This window comes from Bos taurus, chromosome 19 (assembly GCF_002263795.3).
Source record: "Bos taurus isolate L1 Dominette 01449 registration number 42190680 breed Hereford chromosome 19, ARS-UCD2.0, whole genome shotgun sequence".
Classification (NCBI taxonomy): Eukaryota; Metazoa; Chordata; class Mammalia; order Artiodactyla; family Bovidae; genus Bos; species Bos taurus.
In genome coordinates this window covers 22,715,717-22,738,221 of record NC_037346.1, presented here as the reverse complement: position 1 = coordinate 22,738,221, position 22,505 = coordinate 22,715,717, and the positions used below count along the sequence as shown (strand labels likewise).

The following is a 22,505-nucleotide window of genomic DNA, read 5'->3' as shown; positions in this document are numbered from 1 at the left end:
ATAAATAAATATTCTTTAAAGAAATAAAAAAGATGGATGTGCGTAAAAAACATTTGAGAGGAAGGCATCACACTGCATTTTTCTCCGGGAGATGAGAGTGTGGCAGATATTTTCTTAAATTTACACATAATTTCCAAATTTCCTACATTCTTTTTTACTTCTCTCACTAGGTTGAATTTTTAAAATTATAACAAGCAACGTTGTTTGTTAAAAAGTACTGGGCTTCCCTAGTGGTTCAGTGGTCAAGAATCTGCCTGCAAAGGCAGGAGACACGAGTTCGGTCACTGGTCTGGGAAGTGCCACGTGCTGCAGAGCAAAGCCCACGTGCCCTAGAGCCTGTGCTCCCCAATAAGAGAAGCCACCGCAACGAGAAGCGCGCGCACAGCACCTAGAGGAGCCCCTGCTCACCACCACTAGAGAAAAGCCTGTGCAGCACTGAAGATCTAGCACAGCCATAGATAAATAAAAGTTTAAAAATAAATAAAAGGTACTAACATTATAGACACGTCTAGAGTAAAAATCAGATTTCCCTTCTCCTCAAGGGATTCTGTGGGATGAGGGAGGGGCCAGACTCAATTTTCATGGAATGCCTGTTGGTCTAGTCCTGAATTCTTTCCTCACGTATTTGCATTGCCCAGACAGGAAACAAAGATCAAACCCCTCTGTCCCAGTGGGTAGAGAAGCTCAGGAACAGTTTAGGTGCTTCGTTTCAGATGCTTGCACGCATGAAAACAGAAGAGCGTCTCATTCTGCAGTTTGCTATTTTTCTTAACAATATATCCTGGCTATGTTTTGATGTTAGTTAATATAAAACTACCTCTTTTTATAAAAAATGGGATTCCATCATGGGGAAATAACACAGGTTATTTAAGCCATCCCCTACCTATGGGGATGTGGTTGTTTCTAATTATTTTGATCCAATAAATGATGCAGTAGCCAACTTGGTCTACATTTCTTTTTGTATTAGTGCTGTTTTTTTTGTAGAAGAGATTCCTAGAAGTGGAATTGCTGGGTTATGGGGTAACAATATTAAACATTTGAGTATTTACTCCAAATGGCCCCCCAAAAAGAGCTGAATGGCTTTATGTTCTCATAAATTATATTGGTATCTGTTTCCCCATACCCAATCTGATAGGTTAGAGGTGGAATCTCATTATTATTTTAGCACAACACAAAAAATCTCTAAGGCAATAACATGTTAAAGCTTCTTAAAATGTCAAACTCTTTGTACAGATAAGTGTTTTGTTTTTGTGAGATTTTTTTTTTTTTGGCCATGTCATGCAGCTTGTGGGTTAGTTCCCCATCCAGGGACTGAACCTGGGCCCTCAGCCGTGAAAGCATGAAGTCCTAAGCACTGAACCACCAGGGAATTCCCCAGATAAAAGTTTTTTATTTGAGGTTTTTAACTCAAAAAAATGATATTTTGATATGAATGATTTAAAAAACATCATTCATGCAGCCAGTGTTCATAGCAGCACTATTTATAATGTCCACGGCATGGAAGCAACGTAAGTATCCATCAACAGATGAATGGGTAAAGATATGTCTACATACACAATGAAATATCACTCAGCCATAAGAAAGAATGAAATATTGCCATTTGCAGCAACATGGATGGACCTAGAGATTATCATACGAAGTAAGTCAAAGACAAATATAATGAGATCACTTTATATGCAGAATTTTAAAAAATGATATGAATGAACTTATCTACTAAACAGAAATAGACTCACAGACATAAAAAACAAAATTATGGTTACCAAAGGAGAAGGAGGGAGGAATAACTTAGGAGTATGGGATTAACATGTATAAAATATTAATAGATAATAAACAAGGACCTACTATATAGCACAGGGAACTATATTCAATATCTTGTAATAAACTACAGTGAGAAAGATATAACTGTAATAAACCACAATAAAAATATATAACTCCATATATACATATATGGAGCTTTCTGGTGATCCAGTGGACTGCATGGGGCATGGGTTTGATCCTTCATTAAGGAACTAAGATGCCACATGCTTTGCTCCGTGACTCAAAAAAAAAAACCAAACACATATATATATAATGGAATCACTAAAAAAATGAAAAAAATAGTATCATTAAAATGTGAATTTCTGGGACTTGCCTGGTGGTCCAATGGTTGAGACTTCACCTTCCAAGCAGGGGGTGTGGGTTTGATCCTTGCTCGGGGAGCCAAGATCCCACATGCTTTGGGGCCAAAACATAAAACAGAAGCAATACTGTAACAGATTCAACTGTTGTTTAATCACTCAGTCATGTTCCACTCTTTGCGACCCCATGGACTGCAGCCCACCAGGTTCCTCTGTCCATGGGATTCTCTGGGCAAGAATACTGGGGTGGGTTGTCATTTCCTTCTCCAATAAAGACTTTAAAAATGGCCCACATTAGAAAAACTTTTTTAGAGTGAATCTCTATGATTATTCTAAGACCAAACTTCTTTTCATATCTTTGTCAGTTATTAGTACTTTTTCCTGTAGATGATTTGGTTATATTCTTTTTTTTTTCTTTCCACCCGCCCCTCACTGGTTGTATTCTTTCCCCAATTTTCAATTGAGATGGTCATCTTTTTCTCATTGATTTATAAGTGACTTTATATCAAGGATAGTAATTCTTTGCACAGTTTGTGATTGGTCTTTCAATGCTGTTTATAGTTTCTTTCTCCTTTTCCCTACAGAAATTAAAAATTTAAATTTAGACAAGTCTTTTTCTTTTTGACTTCTGGGTTTAATGTCATGTGTAATGGAAAGATGGAAAAGCCTTTTCTACCTTAAAATCAGTAAAATAATCTTCTACATTTTTTTAGTACTTTAGTGGTTTTATTTATGATTTTTTAATTGAAGTACAGTTGATGTACAATGTTTTATGTTACACTTGTACACTATAGTGACTCACAATTTTTAAATTGTAATTATAAAATATTGGCTATATTCCCAGTGTTGAGTAACATATCCTTGTAGCTTACTTTAGGTATAATAATTTGTTTACGATTTGCCAGCAGTGCTGATGTGGGGTCTTTAACACTCCTGACAAAAAGACTGGGGAAAAAAACCCCCAAACCCAGGGAATAACCTGGTGGTCCAGTGGTTAGGACTTGGTGCTTACAACTGCCCTGGCCCAGGTTCAATCCTTGACGGGGGGACTTTAAAACACAAGGCACAGCACCCCCCCCCAAAAAAAATACACAGAAAACAAAACAAAAAAACCCCCAGAATTTCATTCAAATTAGACCTGGATTCAAATCTCAGTTCTGACATACTTGTTTTGTGACTTTGGAAATGTTACTTAAAGCTTGTTTTTCTGGAAAATGGGCATGTGGCTATCTTCCAGGGTTACTGTAGGGATTAAATGACACAGTATGTAAAGCACCTAGTAAATTTTTGACCCTCAGTAAAGGGTCATTATTATTGGCATTACATCATTCTCCCAGCTTTGAGTTCTTTATTCCTAGAAGCTGACACTTTTCATCTTTTCATTTATTTATGTTTCATTCAACAAACTCATTTTGTGCTTACTTCTGTATCAAGAGCTGGTTATAGTAAGCTTTGAATAAGGCATGGCTCATGTCCCCAAAGAGTTCATAGTCAATGGGAAAAATGGAAGTCAAACAGATGAATCAGTTCAGTTCAGTTCAGTTGCTCAGTTGTGTCCGACTCTTTGCGACCCCATGAACCACAGCACGCCAGGCCTCCCTGTCCATCACCAACTCCCAGAGTTCACTCAGACTCACGTCCATTGAGTCAGTGACGCCATCCAGCCATCTCATCCTCTGTCGTCCCCTTCTCCTCCTGCTCCCAATCCCTCCCAGCATCAGAGTCTTTTCCAATGAGTCAACTCTTCGCATGAGGTGGCCAAAGTACTGGAGTAATCATTCCTTCCAAAGAAAACCCAGGGCTGATCTCCTTGCAGTCCAAGGGACTCTCAAGAATCTTCTCCAATACCACAGTTCAAAAGCATCAATTCTTTGGCAATCAGCTTTCTTCACAGTCCAACTCTCACATCCATACATGACCACTGGAAAAACCATAGCCTTGACTAGACGGACCTTTGTTGGCAAAGTAATGTCTCTGCTTTTTAATATGCTGTCTAGGTTGTTCATAACTGTCCTTCCAAGGAGTAAGCGTCTTTTAATTTCATGGCTGCAGTCACCATCTGCAGTGATTTTGGAGCCCAGAAAAATAAAGTCTGACACTGTTTCCACTGTTTCCCCATCTATTTCCCATGAAGTGATGGGACCAGATGCCATGATCTTCGTTTTCTGAATGTTGAGCTTTAAGCCAACTTTTTCACTCTTCTCTTTCACTTTTATCAAGAGGCTTTTTAGTTCCTCTTCACTTTCTGCCATAAGGGTGGTGTCATCTGCATATCTGAGGTTATTGATATTTCTCCCGGCAACCTTGATTCCAGCTTGGGCTTCTTCCAGCCCAGCATTTCCCATGATGTACTCTGCATAGAAGTTAAATAAGCAGGGTGACAATATACAGCCTTGACATACTCCTTCTCCTATTTGGAACCAGTCTGTTGTTCCATGTCCAGTTCTAACTTTTGCTTCCTGACCTGCATACAGGTTTCTCAAGAGGCAGGTCAGGTGGTCTGGTATTCCCATCTCTTTCAGAATTTTCCACAGTTTATTGTGATCCACACAGTCAAAGGCTTTGGCATAGTCAATAAAGCAGAAACAGATGTTTTTCTGGAACTCTCTTGCCTTTTTGATGATCCAGCAGATGTTGGCAATTTGATCTCTGGTTCCTCTGCCTTTTCTAAAACCAGCTTGAACATCTGGAAGTTCACGGTTCACGTACTGCTGAAGCCTGGCTTGGAGAATTTTGAGCATTACTTTACTAGTGTGTGAGATGAGTGCAATTGCGTGGTAGTTTGAGCATTCTTTGGCATTGCCTTTCTTTGGGATTGGAATGAAAACTGACCTTTTCCAGTCCTGTGGCCACTGCTGAGTTTTCCAAATTTGCTGGCATATTGAGTGCAACACTTTCACAGCATCATCTTTCAGGATTTGAAATAGCTCAACTGGAATTCCATCACCTCCACTAGCTTTGTTTGTAGTGATGCTTTCTAAGGCTTACTTGACTTCACATTCCAGGATGTCTGGCTCTAGGTGAGTGATCACACCATCGTGATTATCTTGGTCGTGAAGATCTTTTTTGTACCTTTTAGAACTAACACCCAAAAAAGATGTCCTTTTCATTACAGGGGACTGGAATGCAAAAGTAGGAAGTCAAGAAACACCTGGAGTAACAGGAAAATTTGGCCTTGGAATACAGAATGAAGCAGGGCAAAGACTAATAGAGTTTTGCCAAGAAAATGCACTGGGCATAGCAAACACCCTCTTCCAACAACATAAGAGAAGACTCTACACATGGACATCACCAGATGGTCAACACCAAAATCAGATTGATTATATTCTTTGCAGCCAAAGATGGAGAAGCTCTATACAGTCAGCAAAAACAAGACCAGGAGCTGACTGTGGCTCAGATCATGAACTCCTTATTTCCAAATTCAGACTTAAATTGAAGAAAGTAGGGAAAACCACTAGACCATTCAGGTATGACCTAAATCAAATCCCTTATGATTATACAGTGAAAGTGAGAAATAGATTTAAGGGACTAGATCTGATAGAGTGCCTGATGAACTATGGATGGAGGTCCGTGACATTGTACAGGAGACAGGAATCAAGACCATCCCCATGGAAAAGAAATGCAAAAAAGCAAAATGGCTGTCTGGGGAGGCCTTACAAATAGCTGTGAAAAGAAGAGAAGCGAAAAGCAAAGCAGAAAAGGAAAGATATAAGCATCTGAATGCAGAGTTCCAAAGCATAGCAAGAAGAGATACGAAAGCCTTCCTCAGCGACCAATGCAAAGAAATAGAGGAAAACAACAGAATGGGAAAGACTAGAGATCTCTTCAAGAAAATTAGAGATACCAAGGGAACATTTCATGCAAAGATGGGCTCGATAAAGGACAGAAACGGTATGGCCCTAACAGAAGCAGTAGATATTAAGAAGAGGTGGCAGGAATACACAGAAGAACTGTACAAAAAAAAAAAAAAAACAACAGATGAATAGATAATTACAAAACAGTCTGGAGACAATCACCGGGAGTAGTTAGGGAAGACTTCCTAGAGGACATGCTGTTTCAGGAAGGACTACGTTTGAGGGTCACAGGTGAGAGAACAGCACCTGCAGGAACTACAGGTAATTCCATGTGATTGGAGCAACTAAGAGCAGGCAGGTCAACCACCGTGGGGGAGGAGCCTGTGTGGGTCAGGTTGGAGAATTTGAACTTTATCCTGCAGTGCCAGTGGTAGAGTTTCCGAAGCGTTTAGCAGAGATCAGATTTACCAAGGTTAGATTTGCATTTCCCAAAGCTCACTGGGATGGAATGGGGGTGGAGAGATGGATTTGAGTGGCTGAGATTGGAACCTCGATGAACAGCAGCTGCCGTCCTATGGACACACATGGACAAATTAGATAAATATTTAGGAGATACAGATTCTATGGGTGGGGTCAGGGTGGGATGGAGAGGGACAATAACAGCCGGTGACCAACAAATACTGAAAGGATGTTTCACGGTATCTAACTTCGAGTAGGCAGTGATGCTATGATCTGCAAGGTACAGTTTTTTGTGGGGGGAGAAAGTGAATTACTTTACAGGTGTGTTTGAAACAGTTTAGAAATGTGTGTGAAACAACTGCCTGAGAGACAGCCCTCAAGCAGGTGGCTCTAGGAGGGAGGGACGGAAAGATTGATTGAAGTTTGTCAAGTGAGCTGGGGAGATTCTTCAGGGTGGGGCAACCAGATAGGCAACCAGCCAGCATCCTCCAAGACCAGAGCGTCAGGCTTGGTCTGAGCAAGGTCGCCAGCGGCAGGTTGATGGCGGCAGGGGGCGCACTCGGACTCAGGGTCTAGGAGCACAGCCCTAGGGTGACAAACCAGCTCCCACAGTGTGTCAGAGAGACCAAGCTAAATCGGCGGGAGACAGAGGGCCCTCCGACGGGTTGTGCCTTGATAGGGGACAACCTCCAATTGGAGCTAAAACTCCGGAGCCCAGGCTGCATCCCCCTGCCCTGGCAATTCCTCAGGGGCTTGTCCAGGTCGCTCATCAGACCAGGAGCCTAGAGCTCTCCTGACCCCAAGCGTCTTCCCGGAGGCCTGATTTCTGCTAGTAGTTCTGCGCTGCCCACCTCCCCACCTTGCAGAGAGGCCCCTAATCTGAAGGAGAACGGGGAGTAAGGGAGTAGAGGTGGCACCCGGCAGTGGGAATGGGCTGGGGGGTCAGAGGCTGGAGGGGGTACCTGACGTCCTAGGAGACAGACAAGCCCCAGACTCCCACGTGGAGATCCCCGAGGGACACCTTCCAGAGACCGGACAGATGACACCCAGAAGTGCGGGTCGTGAATCAGGAGAGAAGAAGCACACCACGCCTGGACAGAGCTCCGGGGATCCGGAATGTGCAGACAGCGCTTGGACAGGGTACTGAAGGCAGGAGAGCGAGGATTCAGGACACAAAGCCCAAGGAAGACAGGATGGCAACATAGCGTGGGGAGGTGGCGGGAGGCAGAACGACCCACGCGGAGCCAGAGCATCGGGCGTGGTGCTCAGCACACAGTGAGAGCTGGGGACTACGAAGCGGGCCGGAGGAAAACGGAGCCAGGGAGCTAAGCGGGCTTCGGGAGGGAGACCCGCGTGCAGTTAGGGGAAGTCCGAGAGCTCCGGAACAGCGAGCAGAGGACCCAATCCAGGGAGAGGGTTTCCAGGTAAGACTCTGGAAAGGCGATGGGAGAATACCCCTGGAGCTTCCCGGCCAGACTGACTCCAGTTTTAAGCCGCAGACCTACAGCACCGCCACACGCAGCCCCCTGCCCCCACCCGCTCTCTTGTTTGTCTCCCAGTCCGGCCGGAACCGGCTTCTGCTCGTCGCGGGGCGGACGGGTGGCTGCCGATTGGTTAACGCCTGTTTCCAGCCCTGACTCAGCCAATCAGCGTGCGGCAGTGTTTTCTGCTAAGGGTCGGAATAAAAGGGCTGGAATAAAGGGGGGGCAGAAAAGGCGCCGGCCGGGCCCGATACACACCAGTAGGAGCTGGGTGAGCTGGATCCTGGGGACCCGGGTCCCGAGCTTGAGTGCTGGGGAGAGGAAGGTTCAGGAGTAAGGGCGTAGGGAGATGTCTGCATAAAGGAGGAGAGACTGAATGGATGAGGAGCCGCCGGGGAAGAGGTTCAGGAGCGAGCTAGGGTATGGAGGAGCAGGGTTCGCTTCCATAGAAACGAGCTAATTGCCGAGGAAACGGCCCTAGACGGGGGTCGCGCAGGAGGCTCGCGCCACCGGTTTGAACCGGCTTCGCCTCTCCCATGCGGGGCTCGCGTGGCCGCAGCGCCTAGCGACCTAGACAGCGGCCAATGGCGTGGCAGTTCCTGTGCCGTCAGGCCAATGAGCGGGCCGCGGGCGGGCCGTTCCGGAGCTCCGTGCGCTGATCTTGTGGTTAAGGGAGCCGGGTCTGGGGAAGGGTCTCCAGTGCGTGCGGGCGGGCGGGCTCTGGTGAGGGTCCCGGGGAGTGGCAGCCGTAAGGTGTGCCCCTGCCCAGGTATCCGAACCTCTGGCTGCCTCTCCTGACAGGTCCCAAGCTGCGTCAGGCCTGCTGGGAGCCTGCATTAGTTCCACGTCCCTGAGCATGCGTTTGTCATTTCGTGTTTCTGTGCCTCAGTTTCCCTCCGAGTGAGCCGAGAGAGAAGTCTTCCTGCCTGGCCGGGGCGGCTTCTCCCGGAGCTGCGGGCTGGCGGATGAGCCAGCGGCGGAGAGGGTGGCCCAGGGCCGAGGCAGGGCTGGGGCTTCCTTGCTGCGCGCACTTGTCTCCCGCGCTGCGGAGGGGGTGAGAAGCTGCGCGCGCTGCGGCAGCGGCCCGGGTTGGCCGCCCCGGCTAGGTAGGGCCGGGCGCTAACGCCGAGGTCCGCGCGCAGGTGGCTGCAGAGAGAAGCCCGAGCCGGAGTCGGGTCGCCGCGTCTCGCCGCGCCTCGCCTCGCCTCGCCATGGCGCCCACCCTGGCCACTGCCCATCGGCGCCGCTGGTGGATGGCCTGCACGGCCGTGGTGGAAAACCTCCTCTTCTCGGCAGTCCTCCTGGGCTGGGGCTCGCTGCTCATCATGCTCAAGTCGGAGGGCTTTTACTCCTACCTGTGTACTGAGCCAGGTGAGACGGATACCCGGGTTGAGGGGTGGTCGTTCCGGGAATAGGGGCTTTGGGAGGGGACGAGGGCGGTGTATACTCAACCAGCAAGACCACCTCACTGCGCAACTCCTCCTAGTTAGCAGAAGGCCCATTTAAACCTCCTCCCCCCTCCAGCTCTGCTGGGTACAGATCATCGTCCCTGTTTTTTGGCTGAAGACATTGAGGCTTAGACAGATCTTCTGACTTGCATGAGGTCTCACAGCTGGAGACTGTCATAGATCCAGAACCCCCAAGTCCAGGGTGTTCTTTCCACCACCCGGGAATATGACTGGACTCCTCTCCTCCCAGTGCCTGGCACATCACTTGCCTTGCAGTAAACATGTTGCTCTCTGACTGTAAGAAAGAGGAACTCCTGACTCAGTGGCTGGGGTGCAGCAAGAGAGAGGAAGTGGCTTGGCCTCCACCCCATGAAAGGTTCATCTAGAATCTAGATGGTTTTCAGTCAGGCCTTGAGTGTCTAAAGGGCTTGTCGGATACAATTTCTTTTCTATTTTTGCTGCTTTCCAATTTTCCAAAGGACATTTCCTCCCACAGGCTGTGAGAACATCTCAGTGGCCTTCTTCCCCTGTGAGGGGGAGGGGAAGGGGGTATTTCTGGAAATGACACTAGGGCTGTCCTCTGCCTTTGCCACACGTTGGTATAACTAAATGAAAGCTGAGGATGCCTGTCTACAAGAAATCTCACCCCCCACCCCCGTGGTCACACCCGATGACCTTGTTTGAGGATTCTGATTGCTGAAGGTCAGTGGGACTCATGTGGCTCTCACTCTCTACACTTCTATCCCCCTTTTCAGCAACCTTGATAATAAATATTTTCTTCTGCCCTCTGTCACTTCCTAATGGTTGAAGTGAGTAGGGTCTCTCCCCAGTACCTTTGACAGCCAGCCCCCGCCCCAGTTCCCTTGGATGAAAATAACCCAAGTCTGACCTGCATCACACCACCAGCTTGCCATTTTTTCCCTCCCAAGACTGCTAACTTTGAGGGAAGAGAAAGCTTTGGACCGGCTCATGCTGCGTGTAAGCCGGTGTAGAATCCTTGTTTTCCTACTCTGATCTTCCCAGGAGGTTGCTGAGCATTCCAGTTACTAGGGAAGCTTCAGCTGGAAGAGGTTAAGGACAGGAGAAAGGGAGGAGATGCTGAGACTGCCTGAGAGAGGGCAGAGAGTATATCATCTATAACCTTTAGCCTTTAGCCACTCAGAATTATTTCCTAATAGCCTAAGGGTTCTTGGCAGACCTTTCCCCACATCAGCAAGAAACCTTGGGAGACAGGAAAGTCACTCAGACCTTGTTCCTTGAACAAGCTTTCTGCTTTGCCTGAGAGATGTTAGGAGATTAATGACTGGAAGGGAACAGGTTGGAGCATTTGGCACCTCCTCTCCTCTCTTGTGGATCATGACCCTTCCTACTTGCCTCTGACAACTTTCTTCTGGCTGCATAGAGGGGTTAAAGAACAGAAAAAAAACCATCATCTCCAGATGAAGCTTTTAGCATCTCATCCAGACTGGAGGACTGAGGTGGTCAATTTTTTTTTTTTTTTTTTTGTCCTACTGTGGTGTCAGAAGGTCAGATTCTAGGGTGGTTTATTTTCCCCCCACGTTGCCCACTGATGTACTTTATTTTATGGTCTTGGCAGCGCCGGGGCTGGTCACTTCATCCCTGCCCCAGCCTTGGCTGCTTCCTTCATTGAAGTGGGAGGAGTCCCAGCGATCGTGCTGACAGCAGTGCTGAGTTGGTGTTTAAGCCCTTTTGAGGCTTGCCTGGTCCCTCCTGTAAACCAAGTGAAGGTGAAGGGTCAGGATTGTGGGTTGAACATCAACTTCTTATCCTGTGCCTTTTGTTCCTGGCTCTGATTTTGGTTTTTCTACTATCTGGCAAACCCGCTGACCCAGCATCCGTGGCGGGCAGGCCTGCTGATTCCACAGGGCTTATCTCTTCTGGCCTCCTTGTTTCTTGGAAGTCTGAGCAGCCTGTTGCCTTGCAGGGCCTGGCATCCCCATGTCTTGCCTGGCTGGGAGTACCTGGAGGATTTGAGGATCAAGATTTCTGCTTAGGCCTAATATTGTCATACTTGGGGACAGCTGAATTGCAGAGAAACAGTTTGGCTGTTTATTGCATTTATTGAATGAGGCTTGTGAAAAGCTGACCAGTCTACAGCTGATTGAGATGCAAATTTGTCAGCGTTTTGTGGCTTTTAGGACCCATGCTTTGGTTTGGAAAATTTGCCTGAACCTGTTGAAAGGTCCTCAGAACTCTTGCTCGGGACTCCAGCCAGGATCCGGTCACAGACACAGTGTCGGGTTCCAGCGTGGCGAGGTGGGACAAAGAAACAAAGAGCTGGGTTTTCCGTTTCCCCTCAGCTCTTTAATCCCTGTCCACCCGATGGTCAGGGTGGATGACAGGGGCTGGGGACCTGGGTTGGCACTTGGCTTTGCCTCCCCAGCCCTCTGGTGTGGGCAGGAGACCAGCTGGGTTCCCAGCCCCAGCTTTCCCAAACCTGTGTCCTTTTGGCCTCTGGATGGCCGCTGTCACCAGCCCCACCCCCCACCCAACCTGTTTCTTCATTTTTCTCTCCGCTTCGGGGGCTGGTGCTCCCTGTGGATGTTTAATCTCTTTTATCTGACCCACACCCTCAGGAAACATTTTCTGAGATGCTGTGCTGGGCGCAGAGTAATCCAGGCCCTCAGGGGGTCTGCAGTCAGCCAGCATCAGAGAGTCACCACACACAGACCTACCCAATCCCACGTGGTGGTCAGACCCCAACAGAGAGCAGTGTGCCGGGGTCATGGGGGGTGAGGGGGAGAGCAGCCATGGGTATCTGGTTCAGCTTGGGTGGGGGGCTCTCTGATGCTTAGGCAGAAGCGTGGAGGGCCAGAAGGAGTGAGTCAGAAGAAGACAGGCAGTGAGCCCCTTGAAGCAGGCTGTGTGCTGAAAGAGAAGAGGGAAAGGACAGAAGGGGAGATGATGACTGGAGAGATGGGAAGGAGCCTGCAGGGCCCTGGGGAGGTTGGATCTCCTTTTCAAGGCAGGAAGAAGCTCCCGAGGCAGAAGAGACGGTCAGATTCACCTATTAGCCTCTTAGGAATTATTGAGGGTTTGCCACATGCCAGGCGCTGGGTGGGATCATGGAGGGGTGGGGGGCGGCTCTGGAGATGGGAGATGTGGCTTCTGCATGAGGAAGCCATGGTCCAGCCCAGCCATGGACCCCAAGGCAGCCCCCAGCTCTGTGCTCTTGACCTCCTCAGTGACTCTGTTTCGGTGACCAGGGGCTGTACCCTTCATTGAAACAAAGTAGGAAGCTGGCCCCTGGGACCGTGAGAGGGCAGGGCCAGGCCTGGTCCCCACCAGACCGGGCTGAGGCTGAAGAAGTAGACATGAGACGGTCCCCGCCACTTCACGGCCCTGCCTCGTTATGTCTCTTCTGCTGGTGGTATGTCTCAGACGTCACTGCTGGCACCTTTCACTTTTATTGCTGTGAATAGGCTTTTTTCCACTCCCCACTCCCTGCAACCTCGGTTTATTTTGGATTTTTTTTTTTAATTCTATACCCGGGGTGAGAGGCCTGCAGGGCCTCCAGCCTCAGAATGTATCACAGAGGAGCTGATGCCCTCGGCCCTCCTCACCAACCGCCTTCCTCCTTCCCGTGACCTAATTTTCCTCCTCCACAGCCGCCTGCCCCCACCTGCCTTCTTGGCGTCCCATGAAGGTCCTGTCCAGCTTGGTTGGCTTTCAGTGACTTCATGGGAGCATCTCGGGGGCGGTTCCCATTCTCACTAGGTGACACGAAGGGCCACCTGGCGTGGTCCCTGACACTGCCAGCCTCGCGCGTCTTTTATTCTCTCAGCATTTTCTCTCTGAACTGCCTCTGACCCAGGTGGTACAGCATCAGTACAGCCTGAAGGTCAGGAGAGCTTTGAGGTCCAGCCGCCAAGACTCAAGTCTGGCTTCTCCAGGTACCGTCTGTGAGACCCCAGGTACCTGTTTGGGTACTCCAGATGGCCAGATGTGAACCAGTGGGTGGAGGGGGAGGTGCTCAGTGACATAGGAACCACTAGTGTGGAACACAGCGGCCAGCACACACCGGCCCTCTGTGACCACAGCCAGGGGACCAGATCCTGGTCTGGCCAGCGCGGTCCTCTGATTGTCTGTGTCCTGCCTCGGGCTCGCTGTGTGTGAGGCTGACCTCTCGCCTACATACCCCCTGCCAGACGGAGATGCTGCTTCCTGTTGCCGGATAGACTAAGGATTTGAGAGAGACAGGAGATCCTGGGGCAGTGACCATCAGCAGGGAAGTCCAGGGGCTGGTATTGGGTGGGTGGGGCAGGGGGCTGCTCAAGTGTAGAGGGGCCTCCAGCCCCGTGCCCCTTGCTCCTCAAGAAGCCTCGTCTGGTCAGCTATTCTGGCTTGTTGCCCTAGGGTAGGGGGAGCCGCCTCCTTGATCCAGGGCGGTTAGGGGAGCCTAAGTGGGGTCACAGCACCTTCTTTTCTCCCCTTTCTCGCTAAGGGTTTTGAGTGCTGGGTTCTGTGAGTGGGGCCGAACAGAGCAGGCATTGTTCCCTCCTCCCTGCCCTGGGTCTCCTCCTAAGCAGCCTCACGCCCGTTCCCTGCACACTCTGGACACACCAGTTCCTCACCTGTTTCTTCTTGGTTTACCTTCCCGGGTTAGGCTGGGCCGCTCTGGCTGCATCTGTGATAAGCAGGTGCAGGTGAGGCCCAGAGCAGGCTGGGCTGGGTGAGGGCTAAACTCTAGGCTGGGAGCAGAGAGGCACCCCAGAGGCTCGGCACTTCCTGGGCGCGTATCTGTTTTGTGTCTCTCCAGCCCACAGTGGCCCAGGTGGGAGCAGAGCGAGAGGAGCAGCCTGGGTGTGACTGTGTTTGGGCATCTGCTGGATCTGTGATTATTCATGTGGGCTGTTTACTGCCAACAAAGCTTTGGGCTCACAGAAGGTTGAGTTCCATCTGGGGCAAGAGGCACTCTCATGTTGCTCCCTGGGCCGGTGAGAGGCCACTCAGGCCTCCCCGCCCCCTGGCTCATCTGTCTCTGGACATCACTGCCCGGAGCTAGGAGGGCAGACAGCCAGGTGGCCCCATTGGCAGGGATTTAAGAGAAGGCTTGTGGCCCAACGCGTAAGGGTCCTGCTCTGTTGCAGCGGCCCTAGGCTGAAAGATGGGAGGGACAGATTCCCTTCCCTCCACTCTGCCTTCTCTCTCCTGGAGCCCCTCCTGTCTAGTTATAGGTGACCAGATAGCTAAACAATTCAAGATGTTTTTTTGTCTCCATCTTCAACTAAGAGCGAACCAGGGTGTCTGCCTTGAGTATACATGTTGCCTTGGGATTTCATCTTCCCTCTCTTGAGAAGTACAGCCGTGGTTTTAGGTCCAGCCCTGGGAAGGACAGAAGCAGGGCCCCCTGGTGCCTCTGATCAGAGACAGTGCCTCGTTCCCTCCGCATTCAGTCAGGGCTCCCTGCTTGGAGAAGCCGACCCCGCAGCACTGCCAGCCCTGAGTGATTTTGTGTTTTCTGATGGGCCCCAGACCCTACATGGCCACAGTTAGGTCTCACAGCCAGCGATCCGGGACCCGAAGCTGTCCACTCCCTGCTCCATCCACTCTGTTGCACCTGTGCTGGTTTGCTGACACCTGCACAGCAGCCCGGAGGTGACCGTTGCTTTGCCTGGTCCCTCCTGCTTCACATTCAGTTCCTGTTGCTGCTAGCAGAGCTGACACCCGAAGCCAGTGCCGACCTGTGAAGCAGCTCCTCTCTTCCAGAAGCGGGCCCCGCCGTGAACAAGCAGCTCCGGCCCGCTGGCCCTGAGCCGGGACCTCCTGGGCTCAGATGACCCTGTTTGTGATGTGTTTTGGCTGCCAGTGTGGTGCGGACATCTTTTGGGAAGCTGAGATAAGGTGGCAGAGATGAGGGGACGGAAATCTGGCTTGTTGGATTTTGTCTCTGTGGCTTCAGGGGGTAACACTGTGGCTGTGATCTCCTTCAATCCCCTCTGGCTTCAAGTTGGCGCCATGCGTCCTGTTTCATTTCTTCTTTCTGGATCCTTTTGGTCAAGGTGATCTGACCCCACTGTTTGCATTCATTCAGGAAACAGTGACCGTGCGCCAGGACCAAGGGGGGTGCTGGGGACACAGGTGACTGGGACACAGTCCCTGTCCTAACCCAGTGGGAGGCCAGACATGAATTCATGCTATGAATGAATGATCAGGTATGGAACTCTGCTTCCAGTTACAGCATCCGGCTCTGCTACCTGCCAGTTGCATCATTATCCCCGTTCCAAGTCTCCCGTCGGAGGAGGAGTAGTGACAGTAATAACGCACGCGTACTGAGTTGCTTCAGTCGTGTCTGACTGTCTGCGACCCCGTGGACTGTAGCCCACCAGGCTCCTCCGTCCATGGAATTCTCCAGGCAAGAACACTGGAGCCGGTTGCTATGCCCTCCTCCTAGGGATCTTCCCAATCCAGGATTGAACCCGTGTCTCTTTTGTCTCCTGCATTGGCAGGTGGATTCTTTACCACTGGCACCACCTAGTAAGCTTCTAATAATAGTAATAACTTTTAGCTATTGGTTATGAGCACTTCCTATGCCTTTGTGAGCTCTCAAATATTATCTGGATTTTCTCTTTTATGTTACCCCAAATTCTGCTGCTGCTGCTGCTGCTAAGTCACTTCAGTTGTGTCCAACTCTGTGTGACCCCATAGACGGCAGCCCACCAGGCTCCCCCGTCCCTGGAGAGACAGATATATTTATTACCTTATGCCCATTTTACAGATAAAGAAACTGAGATAGTGAGAGATGAAGTCGCTTCTCCTGGGTGATAAAATAGCAAGTAGAGGAACCAGAATTGGAACCCAGATCCCAGCACCCGCACCCTCAGTGTGCCCCCCACCAGGACCTGTTGGTCCGAGGTTGGCACAGAACGTGATTCACCCAGCGTGCATCTTCTTCCATGACCTTGGCTCACCCCCCCAGGAGAGGGCCAGGCAGGCCTTGCCGACCTCAGCTTTACGGCCCTGGCGCCGGAGGGCCGCATGCAGGAGACAGCACTTATCTGCTGAGAGGTATTTCCTTGAGTCTCCTGGCATGACCTCCTCGCATCTAATCAGAGGCTGCTCCTCTCTCTGCAGGATTAGTCAGCATCTCTTAACTAGCAGTCCCGAGAGGAGCAGAGCGCGTTCCCCACTGCGTGCCAGCCCGTCCCCACCCTCCCGCCCCTCGCTGCTGCAGCATTTTTTCCTTCCCTCTTTTGCTGTCTTGGGGTTGGGTGGACTTTGGAGAGGGTCATTAAGGACTAGGATTATGGCATAGGTGTGGCCACCAGAGACAGTGACATTGTGACCCCAGTGAGAAAAAGAAGATAGGTGCCCTTTGACAAGCGAAAGCAAGTTATTTGGTACTCTTTTTTTTAAACAAAGAACCTTTCCCATGGGGGTTCTGTGACTCGGTATGTGTAGTAGTTGATGCTGTGAGAGCATGAGAGAGAATTTAGCACAGGGGATGTGTTTGAAATCTGATGTATTAGGCATTAGTACACCCTTCCTCTCAATAGACACAGCTGAGCCCAGCAGCTTGTCCTTCCCAAGTGGTCTAGGGTTGCCCTCCTGTACGCTGGCCACAGGCTGCTCCCATGGACAGAGCTGCAGAGAAGCTCTAGCCAGTTTGGGGACCTGCAGCCCAGGCTAGGTCCCAAAGCCTGCTATTCGAGGTGTCGCTTACTTTAGAGTCGGAATCCTGGGACTTCCCTGGTGGCCCAGTGGCCAAGAGTCTGGGCTCTCGATGCAGGGGGCGCAGGTTTGATCCTTGATCAGGGAAATAGATCCACATGCTGCAACTAAGACCTGGTGCAGCTAAATAAATAAATAGGAATCCCACCCTGGGGCTTGTGGGTGCTGCAAAGACACAAGAAGCCCCGAGACTGTGGGCAAGACTTTTCTAAGGGCAAGAGCAGCGCTTTCTGTATTGGATTCTTCAAAGGGAAGGTGACTCCCCCGTCCAAAAAACAAAAGTGAAGAATCTCTGTATTATCACTCCAGGGAGCTTTGGCCACGTGGACATCCCAGCCTGCTGGAGGTATTCAGAGCTCTGAAGGGGCCCAGAGCTAGCCCTGGCCTTCTCAGCGGGCTGACTCTGGGTGGGCACCTGCTCCTCTGGTCTTTGGAGATCCCTGCCATGACCCTGTGATCACGTTCCCTTCCCTCTACACAGAGAACGTCACCAACGTCACAGTGGGGGCCACGGCAGAACCGGAGCATGAGGAGGTGAGCCGGATGAATGGCTGGCTCAGCTGCAAGGCCCAGGATGAGATGCTGAACCTGGCCTTCACCGTGGGCTCCTTCCTGCTCAGTGCCATCACCCTGCCCCTGGGCATCGTCATGGACAAGTACGGCCCAAGGAAGCTTAGGCTGCTGGGCAGGTCAGTTCTGGGGGGGCAGGCAGGTGGGTGGGGTGGGGGGGGGGGCCCGGGCCACGATTCCCCACTGTACGGGATCCTGGTATCTGCTGTCAGGGGCACTGTGGTGCTCCCTGAATGCCCACCTGCGACGGGGCTGCTGTGATCCTTGTGTTATTCCGATCTGCATAGAAAAGTCACGGGACTCAGGCCTGCCTGGGAGGACCTGCTTGTCATTATGATTTCCCGTCTTTTTCATCTTCCATCTCTGTGAGAAAAAAAGATTTTGAACACATACCTCTAATATAAGCACATGGAATCATCAGTAATATACACATTTGTCGGGCTTCCCTGGTGGCTAAGATGGTAAAGAATCCACCTGCAGTACGAGAGACCAGGCTTTGATCCTGGGGTCGGGAAGATCCCTTGGAGAAGGGAATGCAACCCACTCCAGTATTCTTGCCTGGAGAATCCCATGAGCGGAGGAGCCTGGCGGGCTGCAGTCCATGGGGTCGCAAAGAGTTGGACACGACTGAGTGACTAAGCACGCAGGCCTATACATATGTCATTCTTAATGTTTAATGTGCTTTATTTTTTCTTCCATTTTTATTGAGATATTAATTGATGTACAGCCCTGTGTAAGACTGAGGTACAGCATAATGATCATATTTACATACGTCATGAAATGAATCCTACAGAGAGCTTAGGGAACATCCACCATCTCATATAGTATTTTATATGCCTTATGATACATATACAAAAGAGATAAAATGGCTGAGATTTTAAATTACAAAATGGAAAATTATAAAATTTCTAAAATTGTAAAATAGCATTTCCCTACCCCAGGCACCTTAGTGGGTCATCTTATGCACCTCCTAGGGTGTGTTCCTAGGCTATAAAACTCCAGTCTGCCAGTCTCAGGGTCAGTCTGCCAAGCAGCTGGCCCTGTCTGGCCAGGGTCCTCCCCAAGCCAGTCCCACTGGGAGTGAGCATTGTGCAGGGCAGTGGTTGGCCATGAGCAAGGCCCGTGGCCCTGAAGGAAATCAGCTGGGGGATCTGTGTCATTCATTCTTTGGAGCTTACAATGGCTTGGTCCCCAGCTCAGAGCCAAGTAGAGGGGGTTTGAAAGCTGCCACTCATCATCCCTTGCCCCGTGGGGTTCTTTCTGTCCCCTGGCTGAGCGGACACAGGAGTCTGCGGGATGGTTTGTGTCCTTTCTTGCTTTACAGCCTTGACTCTGTCCAGTCTGGGGAATGGAGCGGGCAGTGCAGTGGGGTGTTTACCAGGTCTGGCTTTGGGGCTTGAATTCCAGCTTAGCCACCTGCTAGCTAGGACACTGGAGAATTTCATTTTTGTTTCTGTGTTGGGTTTGTTTTTTATTTCTTTATTTTTAGGTATTTGAATGCCTGTGTTTGTGTGTGTGTGTGTGTTTTTTTTAATTTATTTTATTGAAATATAGTTGATTAACAATGTTTATTAATTTCTACTATACACCAAAGTGATTCAGTTATATGTTTATATGTATACATTCTTTTCTGTATTACTGTCCATTATGGTTTGTCCCGGTATATTGAATATAATTCCCTGTGCTATACAGTAGGACCTTGTTGTTTTATTTTTGTTATTTTGAGTCTTATTTTTCTCATCCATAAAATAGAGCCAATTACGCTCCTTAGAACTGTTGAACAAAAGAACGTATGTACATTTTCTGAAAACGTCTTGACATGTATCAAATACCTCCATATAAACAATATTAACAATAATGATGATAACCAATAATGTAGTATTTCTCTTTGTTTTTAGTGCCTGCTTTGCTGTCTCCTGCTTGCTGATTGCGTATGGAGCAAGTAACCCAAACTGTGAGTATGCTTTTCCTCCACCCTTTTGTCAGGGATTGGGGAGACAGCACCCAGAGGTGCTCGCAGGCCCACCTGCTCTAGGAAGCTGGGCCAGGCCTGTGCTCACTACTCGAGTTAGAGGGACACTTGTTAGACCTTTACCCACTGACTTAATTCAGATGGTGGCTGGATAAGCAAATGGCCCCAGACAAGTGTCTGAGAGAAGCTCTCAGGGGATGAGGAACACCCATCTCATTACTGAGCCAGGCCAGTCCCCGATGGACTCACTGATGCCAGCTTGAGAACCAGGCCAGCTGCAGGAGCGTGTGCGGAGGTCGTGAGCTGAACCGCTCAGAGCAGCCCAGGCCTGCACTTTAGGACGGCTCAGAAGCCACCCGGCCCCTCACTCTGCTCAGGTGGAGCTGATGCTGCAAGGACTTTTGGAACAAACACCAAAATAGGGCTTGACTTTCACCAAAATCTTGGGGTTTTTTTGGCTGCACTGCACGACATGTAGGATCTTAGTTCCCTGACCAGGGATCGAACTCGCGTCTCCTGCATTGGAAGTGCAGAGTCTTAACCACCGAGGGAGGCCTGTGTTTCACTAGACTCTTATCCAGGCTCCTCTCCTGATTGGGAGTACCTGTATTTTTTATTTCAGTGAACAGCTTTTTTAGACCTCTCCCTTGTGGGTAAAGGGCTTCCCTCATAGCTCAGTTGGTAAAGAATCTTCCTGCAATGCAGGAGACCTGGGTTTGATTTCTGGGTCAGAAAGATCTCCTGGAGAAGGAAATGGCAACCGACTCCAGTATTCTTGCCTGGGAAATCCCATGGACAGAGGAGCCTGGCAGGCTACAGTCCATGGGGTCGCAAGAGTCGGACACGACTTAGCAACTAAACCACCACTTGTGGGTAAGGTTAGTGAAGAAAGGGGGACGGGGATCCACCTTTTGCAAGAGCCAAAACTCCATAAAATAGGCAAGAGGAGGATGAGGCAGAGGCTGGGCCAGCTCCCCAGGTGTCCAGCACTAATGCCTGATGACTTGTCATCACTAGCAGCATTCGCTCAAAGCAAGCTCCTCGTCAGCAGTGGACCAGGCCCCAGCCTCCCTGAAGCTCAGTCGTGGTTCCCCTCTTAGCAGCCTTCTGCTTCCTTCCAGCCCTGTCTGTGCTCATCTTCATCGCCCTGGCTCTGAATGGCTTTGGTGGGATGTGCATGACTTTTACCTCATTAACAGTAAGTACCATTTAAAAAAAATATATTTATTTGGCTCTGCTGGGTCTTAGTTGTGGCATGTGGGATCTAGTTCCCTGACCAGGAATGGAAACCAGGCCCCCTGCACTGGGAGCATGGAGTCTCAGCCACTGCACTATCAGAGAAGGCCCAGTACCAGTTTTTTTGAGAACATCCCTATTGACATCGGAGAAGGCAATGGCACCCCACTCCAGTACTCTTGCCTGGAAAATCCCATGGATGGAGGAGCCTGGTAGGCTGCAGTCCATGGGGTCGCTAAGTCGGGCACAACTGAGCGACTTCACTTTCACTTTTCACTTTCATGCATTGGAGAAGGAAATGGCAACCCACTCCAGTATTCTTGCCTGGAGAATCCCAGGGACAGAGGAGCCTAGTGGGCTGCCGTCTATGGGGTCGCACAGAGTTGGACACGACTGAAGTGACTTAGCAGCTATAGACATCCCTTTATGGCTCAGATGGTGAAGAATCTGCCTGCAATGCAGGAGACCTGGTTTCGATCCCAGGGTTGGGAAGAGCCCCTGGAGAAGGGCATGGCAACCCACTCCAGTGTTCTTGCCTGGAGAATCCCCAAGGACAGAGGAGCCTGGTGGGCTACAGTCCACAGGGTCACAAAGAGATGGACATGACTGAGCAACGAACACTTTCGCTTTCTAGTTCAGTCATCTTTTTGCAAATCTGAGGCAGCTTTTATTGACTCTAATTTGCTTGCCTTCCATTCACCTGCATCTGCTGGAGTATCCCAAGCAGTAAGGGTTGTTGTTGGTGAAGCTGTGGCAACAAAGCCTATTTCTGGCTCCCAAGCTGGGGAAGTCCTGCAGGCTGGACTGGCAGGCAGCAGAGTCAGTCTCAGAGCAGCCTGTCTCCTGCCTCCTGACCTTGACTCAGGCACCAAGGAAGCCAGCTTAGTAGCTGTGTGGAAGAAAAACAACCTGCCACCTACTCTCTTTTCTCATATTTTCTGTGGCAGCTCTTGCTAACAGTGAAACCTCAAAACAGACCTCTCTTGGAATCACCCTGCCCCTAACTGTTGCTTTGTTCAGAACTGAATGAAAAACTCTGGGGAATCACAGAGTCTGCACTTCTGCTTGGTTTTCTTTCTTTCTTTTTTTAAAATAATTTTTATTTATTTATTTTATTTTTGGCTGTGCTGGGTCTTCACTGATACTCGGACTTTTCTCTAGTTGCAGCGGGCCGGGGCTACTCTCTGGTTATGGTGCTTGGGCTTCTCATTGCAGTGGTTTCTCTCGCTGCAGAGCACAGGCTCTAGGTTGCAGAGGCTTCAGTAATTGTGGCGTGTGGACTCTGGTTGCGGCCCCCGGGGCTCTAAGCACAGGCTCAGTAGTTGTGGCACACAGGCCCAGTCACATGTGGGAGTCTTCCCAGATCAGGGGTCGAACCTGTGTCTCCTGCATTGACAGACAGATTCTTTACTCCGGAGCCACCAGCGAAGCCCTGCTTGGTTTTCTAAATGCCAAGGCACAGGGAGCCCTTTTCCCAAGGGAGGGAGATCCTTTCTTGGGATGCTGAGTACTCTCTTATGGTAGCCCCAGGACACCATAGAATGGGCTTCTCTTGGAAGTGAATGAGACTGCATGAAGATCCAGGTTGAAAAAAGTCCAAAAAAAGCCAAAAGAATCTTTCCCCGGAAGGAAGAAGGGAGTTATCTGCAGGTTCACCTGGTCAGGCTGGTGTGCCTTTCAGAGCTGGCCATTGGGAAAGGAGTGAGAATGTGAGGCTTCCCGAGGGATTTCTCTGT

At 49.9% G+C, this 22,505-nt stretch overlaps 1 protein-coding gene across 5 annotated transcripts in view; it reads left to right on the top strand.

Annotated features, from left to right (window-relative positions):
• Positions 1-6,557: 6,557 nt before the first annotated feature.
• Positions 6,558-22,505, top strand: part of SLC43A2 (solute carrier family 43 member 2) — a 45,313-nt gene continuing 29,365 nt past the window's right edge. For 2 of the 5 annotated variants that reach the window (NM_001075546.1, XM_059877946.1), the window contains 5 exon segments: positions 8,079-8,122; positions 8,994-9,222; positions 17,473-17,680; positions 19,460-19,515; positions 20,655-20,731. In NM_001075546.1, the coding sequence (NP_001069014.1) occupies positions 9,063-9,222; positions 17,473-17,680; positions 19,460-19,515; positions 20,655-20,731 (501 nt within the window). In that variant the 5' untranslated portion in view covers positions 8,079-8,122; positions 8,994-9,062. 5 annotated transcript variants of the gene reach the window in all.